This window comes from Poecilia latipinna, unplaced genomic scaffold (assembly GCF_001443285.1).
Source record: "Poecilia latipinna isolate Pla-1442-1.1 unplaced genomic scaffold, P_latipinna-1.0 Scaffold809, whole genome shotgun sequence".
Classification (NCBI taxonomy): domain Eukaryota; kingdom Metazoa; phylum Chordata; class Actinopteri; order Cyprinodontiformes; family Poeciliidae; genus Poecilia; species Poecilia latipinna.
In genome coordinates, this window is record NW_015113425.1 from 211,894 (window position 1) to 219,323 (window position 7,430).

The following is a 7,430-nucleotide window of genomic DNA, read 5'->3' on the forward strand; positions in this document are numbered from 1 at the left end:
GTACGACAGCAGAGCGAATGAGAGAGAAAGAAGGGCGAGGTTGCAGATATGAACGCTCAGCTAACTTTTAGCGCGTCCTGTATTCTCCACTTCTCCTTAACCAGAGCAGTTTTATAAATAATGTTTTGTTACTGCATAATCCTACACAGCAGAGGAGTGCTTTCGTGTTTCAAAAATGTGAAACGTGACATTTTCAGTTTCCTCCCAGCAATTATTAGAATGCAAATAATCACACTCAGACTTTGTTTACATTTTGAATCTCTGTGTTTTGAATCGCTCAGTTAAAATGATTTACATTCAAACTAATGAGAATTTAAACCATTTATCTTTATCTGTTGAAGAAAACCACGTCCCAGTCAAAACCTTTAGGGGTTCGAAAACATCTACATGAATAATTAATGTCCATTCTGTAGATCTTCTGGAAGTGAGACAATATTCTGCTGCTGATGAGGGTTTCAGATTCAGGCAGGCATCTAACAAACATTACATTTTGTGCTGGTTTCAGCTGGCTGTCACTGAGATAAGTTCTGCCCAACAGGGCATTAACGTGATCCCAGAAGGAGCTGTGTGTTGTATCGCGGTAAACACTGTTTTTCGGTCTTTTCGTGCGTCCTGATCTGTCCTGTTTGCTCTGCAGCCCCCTCGGAAGTGTTATCCATCCGCCAGGAGAACGCCAGTCAGAACAGCGTGACTCTGATGTGGCATGAACCCGACCAGCCCAATGGAGTCATCCTAGAGTACGACCTCAAATACTATGAGAAGGTATTGAGCTAAAAGTTGAGGGTTGGTCGCACACTGCAACAACAAAAAAAATACTGATTTGAAAAACTGTTTGTATTCCTTTTTGTCATGTTATAAACTCCACTTATGATTGAAAGACCAACTCAAAGTGCTGCGTAATTATTTGGAGGAAATTGTAGTTTTTAACAAAGAATTCCTGAGTTTGACAGAAGCCATTTAAAGGACAGAGCAAACATTTGGTAATGGTTGCCCTGGTCAGATCACGTGACCAAACTGTAACCCGGAAACAACACGAGAAACGTCATGTGTATCTCTGAACATCAGCCAGAACACAGCTGATCCTCTTGGAGAAACATGGTGGTGGCTGCATCATCCTGTGAGATTCTGGAAAGTGGGATGGAGCTCAACACACAGGAATCCTGGGAGATAAACCTTTAGTACAGCCGGTAGAGACAGAGTGGTGACTGACAGCACTAAGACCTTCCTCCTTGCCCTCATTGGTTGTTTCTAGCCCAGCTCAATTTTTTAATAGATTATGTCTCACACCATACTTTCATGACATATTGACAGTTTCAATAAATATGTAAAAAAAAAAATTCATAAAAGCTACATACTGCAGCTTGAAACCTGTAAGCTCATTGTGCTGGAAGGCCCAGGGACAGATCTGGGTGGAGATCTAAGCCGTGGCAGTCGGATAGGGAGCCACGGCGGATGATCTCGTCCAGGAGAAGGATCCTGGTGGCAGATCGGCTAATTGAAAGGAAATGGGGGTCGAAAGGCAGAGGAACAGGGAGGACGAGGCAGTGTGGATTTCAACTTAGCAGAAGTGACAGTGACAGCGAGCGGCTGTTGAGCACATAAACCTCACAATCAGCTAATTGCTGCGAGTGTGTGTGTGCGTGTGTGTGTCCGGGTGTTTGTGCGTTCGGCGATAGGAATCATCTAATTGCAGAAGGAGCGGCCTGGGAGCCTGCTGTCTCATAGCCAAACAAGCAGGTTGGTGTGGGGAGGGCTGAAGGATTAGCTTGTCTCTTGCTCTGCGTCTTAATCTTCACCCAGAGGCTGACACTTTTGTGTGTGTGTGTTCGTGTGTGTGTGTGTGAGGATTTCAAGTGGACCAGTCAGCAGTGTGTATTCTCAAGGTTTCTCTAGAACTTCACAGAACAAATCAGAGTCATGCGGTGGTCCGTTGCTGCTCCTCATTAGCTGGGCACGATGAAGACAAAATCCCTGCTAAAGAAGCATGAGTCATTCATTTTGGAGCTCACTAGCACCTCTTGTAACTGTTTAACCCGCTCTGCCTCTACAAAGTGAGGATAGCAGTGACAGGAATAATTAACTGGATTTTTAATCCAGATTGTATTAAGAGTCTTCTCTATAGAAGTGCACTGAATAGACGTTAATCTCTGGTGATTTTGGGGTCTTAAGGATTCGTTTTAATATACTTTAGATTACTTTTCCAGGTTGTAATCATTATGTAATATATTACATAAGTGATTAAGAAAATCAATTTTGTACACAAGAGTTTATTGTGGATTCTTTTCTAATTGTTTTTTTTTCTAATGGAGTGTCATTATACTTTTTGTTTTTGGTTTTGGTGAACGTTTTGCTTCCTTTAACAATAATCAACGACCAGAGAGTAAAATAAGAGTACAAGAGTGAACCTTCTGAGAAAAGAAGGACATTGTATTCGTGGTTAGAATATCTAAAAGGAAACCTTCTGTGTTTGTCTGACAGGACAATGAAGAGCAGAGTTACTCCACCCTAAAAACTAGAAACACCAGTGCTCTGGTGTCAGGACTGAAGCCAGGGACAAAGTACATCTTCCAGGTTCGGGCCAGAACGTCGGCAGGCTGTGGACGCTTCAGCCAGAACGTCGAGATCCAGACTGGAAAAGCAGGTGACCGGAACTCAGCTGCTGGACGCAGCCTCTCGACTGCCCTGCCACTTGGGAGCCATTCTCGATTTTCTTTAAAGTGCAGGGTCCCTATGCAGTCTGAAAAAACACATTTTGGAGTTTGATGTAGACAGTTTTCAGGTCATGATGAGTATGGGGGGAAGACAGTGTAGTAAGATATATATTTCTACCGCTACCTGAAATGTATTGTTATCTTTTGGAGCTATACTCTGAAAATGAGCTGAAATTGAATGAAATCTCTGGACAGATGTGGAATATTAAATTATGAACAAGATGTTTGGGTTTCGGTGACTGTGTCAGTCAGGGCCGGCCCAAGGTAAAAGCGATTTAACGACTACTTAGAGCCCCCACACCACCAGGGAGCCCCTAACAGCACCAAGTTAGCATGATAAAATATATGTAATATAAAATTGCTTATCAATTGGGCATGATAATTTCTTTTAATTTTAATTGTTTTTTCTTCTTTCTTGCGTTTTTGTGCATGTTTAAAATAAATAAATAAATAAATAAATAAATGTTTATATATATATATTTTTTTATTAACACTGAATAGTAGAAATTAAATGCTACTGCACATGGAAAAGCAATTTCTGTATTTTTTTATAGTTGTTACACAAATAATAGTTAATCTCTTAAATTTTTTTTTTTAGTCTGCCGCTCCTGTAAGGTAAAAAATCAACAGCCATAATAACACTGGTATGATTTATGCTAATTGCAAATGATGCTAATAATGGGAGATAATGTACAGATAGAGTAGCTTAGGAATGATAAAGCATCTGGTGTTGACATGTTGGTGGTGGGGGCCCCTGCTTAGGGCCTTATAAAGGCTTGGGCAGGCCCTGCTGTGTAAACAACTGTGGTTTCTCCTCAATACTGAGTAGTTTTCTTTTTCTTTATAGTTATTGCTTTTAATGGGGCACTCCATCTGAGACAGAACAACAGAATTCTACTACAAAGTGTTACTATTTATTTTTATTTTATTAAAATGATCAATTTCCATTATATGGGATGTGGCAGATTGCCAATCTGTAAAACTCCAACTGCTGCATGATGGGACTCCCAGCTTATCTTCCTTTAAAACATACTGATTCATTCTCATTTTCTGGCTCTGAAGCCAACAGGCCATCAGAGATCCGAGGTGACAACATGCTGTCCAATCAATAAGCACTACAGATCATTAATAAAATGCTAAGTAGAGCTATTACTGCCCGGACTAACACTTTTAGTTAGTTCAGAGAGCAGAAACAGAACTGTTGTTCTGTGTGGTCCCTTCTGAGCTAGTAAACATCAATCTGTGGTCTATCAAAGGGATAGACCACAACAGCTGTTTTAAAGATAAAGAACGTTAATGAACCGACATCCTCATGAAGACCAGGGGGCAGACCAGACATTTAAAGCAGAGTTAAGTTATAAAGCAGTATCCCAAACTTGAACATCACTCTGTTCAATCAGGCATCCAAAAACAGAACGAATAAAGCACAACTGCAAAACTACACCGTACAGTACGTAACCCTGGAAACACCAACTAAAGGAAGGTGGATGAAGCCAAGAAAAGCTGTCAGAAAACCTGATCTTCCAGCAGGACATCAGCAGTAACCATACAGCACCACAATGGGTCGGATTAGATATAGGAATGATTATGCATTAGAATAACCAAGATGTATTTGAGAATCGATGACAAGCCAGATCCACCTGGATTTGAAGAATGTTCATTTTTTTCTGCTTCTGTTTATATTTTGCCATAAACAGACTGTAATCTTCTTGATTCCATCTGCTTGTTTGGTTTGTGTTTTCTTCTCTTTAACCGTGTTGCAGTTTATGAGTTCTAAGTACAGACTTAATTACCAGGCAGTCAGAATGCTGCTGACAAACATTCAAAGTCAAACACAAGGTAATTAGAAAGTTCTGAGACTCTTATTAAACTCAAACACATACCTGTCTCCACCAGCGTCAACGTAAACAGTAACCTGTCGACCGTTGCAGCCTCTCCTCAGCTAAACGCCGGCGGTCTGTGTCTCTGCAGCTCCTCTGCGTTACAACACTATGACCATCATCTGGATCTCCTTGGCCCTGGTGTCCGGCCTGGTCGCCTTCCTGGCCATCATCATCTGCAGGAAACGGCAAGGCTACACTTTACCACACTACCCGTCGCTGCTGTGTGTGGAACACTTTCTTATGCTACTGTCTCTCTTCGTGTGTTTGATCGAATGTTCAAAACCAGGCGTCATTTATAAATGACGCCTGGTTTTGCCACAGGAATCATTGACTGCAAGTAAAATGAGAGATGCTGTAAAACTGAAAGGGAAATTGAAATGTCGATCTTTAAAGATCTTGTGTTATTTAAACACTGAGGTTCTTAATATAGTTTGAGTGTGGCTACATTCACACAGCAGGTCTTCCTGCTCTTTTCCATTTTTTAAATTAAATCAGATTAAATCCTTGATCCTTATATTGATCAATTTTAAAGCCATTGATCAGAGGGAGATGACTGCGTCTCCACAAGATCATAAGACGAAGGAAGCTAATGAAAAGAAATCACAGCTATTGGCAGCAGATTTTAGTGGAGCATTGACTGCAGCTTCTTTGAAAACAATCGGATACACATCTGATTTAGGTACCACTATAGAAGTGGTACAAGGCAGATTTTTTGGGGGGGTGACCAAATTGGAATTGGGTCGTTCAGACTGCCAATGTCAGATATGGATCGCATTTGCCTGCTGTGTGAACGTAGCTTTTGTCTTGTGGACCATCGTTCCGTTGCTATCATGATGTAACTTAATCTGATGTAAGTTTCTACTATAAAAAGATAAGGTGTGTCCTTTCAGCTTGTGTCTAAGTTCAAAAAGTAGGAAAGTAGCTTTTGAGTTTTCCCTTTTGTGTTTATTGGCTTCCTTAACTAACAACTCCAACTTAGGCATCACTGTTGCCAACTTAGCAACTTTGTCACTATGTTTTGTTTTCTCCCTAGTAACTCTGTAAAAAAAAAAAAAAAGAAAAAAAAAATCACACAACTAGGAAAAAAATGTGTGACTTTTATTTACATATGACATTGGACTTCTGCATTGGAAATTCATATGTAAAAAAATCATTTAAGCTATTAATTAATCTTTGTTTTCTCAACAAATGAAGACTGTGAAAAAGGAAACAAGGTGTTGAGGTGACATTGAGTCTGGACCAAGTCAGACTCAATGAAACTTAAAGAGTAAAAATAATTAATTATGAAAATTAAAATAAAAAAAAAACATTGGAACTTCATTAAACTGTGTCTATAGATTCTAAATCCAGCCAATGCAGATTTGGAATTGCGACAAAAATAATGCAGAAAATTGACAGAGATGAAAAAAGAAAAGCTAACAGAGTGACAAACTGCCTGAATGCAGTGTGACAGTACTGCCATTATTAGACAGTGACTCTAAGGTGAGCATCTGCTTTGGGGTTTCAAGTGAACTAAAGCACCATGTCAAACATTTTAATCAGTTTGTGATATTAATCAGATGTGCTGCATCTGATTGTCTCTAGTTCAAAATTAAAAATGCTTAGACTGATAAAATCCAAACTGGACTAAAGATTCTCTGATGCACAGTTTGTGATTTCAGATTGAGCTTCATGAAGTCTTCTGCCTGTAGAAACCTTGTGAAAGGGGCAAAATAAATTTACAAGCATAAAAACCCACGTATAGAAACATCTGGACTTTAGTATGTTGTATATGTTCTTTGCACACTTTGTGATGTCAAATTTTGTGAAAAATCAAAAGGATTATTCTTAGTTTTTCCCCAAAAATGTTCCTGCACCGTGAATCCAGTATTGGGAGTAATCTTACCTGATGATCTAGATGTGCTGTTACACCCCTGATAATCAACGACAAACACTTTTGCTACCGCTTTCATGGAGCTAGACTTAATAAGTTGTAAAGGATGAAAGAGGATTGAAACCGATCCATTTATTTCTTCTCACATTACTTTTTAGCTAATTTCCCAACTCATTGTGAATTTAATTGCTACCTTCCTGTGTTTCCACGCCCGCCATCAGCCTCCTCCTCCTTCTCCTTTTTACTCTAATGTCTCCCTTACAACTTAGTAGATTTGTAGCAAATAATTACATTTAATTACCTGAATTGGTTCACAGTTTCATGCGTATTATGTTTATTAAATTAACTTTGTTAGATGAAAGAAATCTTCTATAACTCAGAGGACATAAGGATGTTATTCAAACCCAGGCACGGTTTTTAGAATGGTCCAGTTTACCAGACTCACCATATTCTGCCAATCAAAGGGATCGATGAATAACTGCATCACTTATGCTGGCGTGAAGGAAAATGTACTACTGGTCCATGAATTTCCGAAAAGCTCCCTCAGGCTGCCAGCAGCAGGCTGCAAGCTCTCAGTTCATAACTGCAAATAAATTAAAGCAAGTTATCATCAAGGAGGTTTTATGTTCTGACAGTTTTACACCATTTTTCCTAAGGTTCCTTGCATATTCAAAATGTTCGTTAATCTTCAAAAAGACAGAAACGACAGGACCAGAACAGGACCTGAAGCTCCCCGCATCTAAGTGCTGATCATGTAAATGAGGACATGCGTAGAAACAACACATCTGTTGGCAACCTCTCAATGTGTTTGAGTGAACAAGTTCTCCCATCTTTTTTTCTATTCTTTTTAGTGAATAATTCATACAAGCTTTTTTTCTTCAGAGGTGCAGTATCCCAGCCAGCATGCCTAGGTGGGACCCATGTGGGGACAAGGAGGGCAGACTATATGGGTCCCATATGGGT

The 7,430-nt window shown here is 39.8% G+C and overlaps 1 protein-coding gene across 4 annotated transcripts in view; it reads left to right on the forward strand.

Moving 5' to 3' along the window:
- Positions 1-7,430, forward strand: part of epha8 (eph receptor A8) — a 154,964-nt gene that overhangs the window by 128,262 nt on the left and 19,272 nt on the right. For 2 of the 4 annotated variants that reach the window (XM_015047130.1, XM_015047131.1), the window contains exons 9-11: positions 638-762; positions 2,479-2,641; positions 4,683-4,815. In XM_015047130.1, coding sequence (XP_014902616.1) covers positions 638-762; positions 2,479-2,641; positions 4,683-4,815 — 421 coding nt within the window. The remainder of the gene's footprint in view (positions 1-637; positions 763-2,478; positions 2,642-4,682; positions 4,816-7,430) is intronic. The other 2 variants (XM_015047132.1, XM_015047133.1) reach the window with 1 other exon arrangement.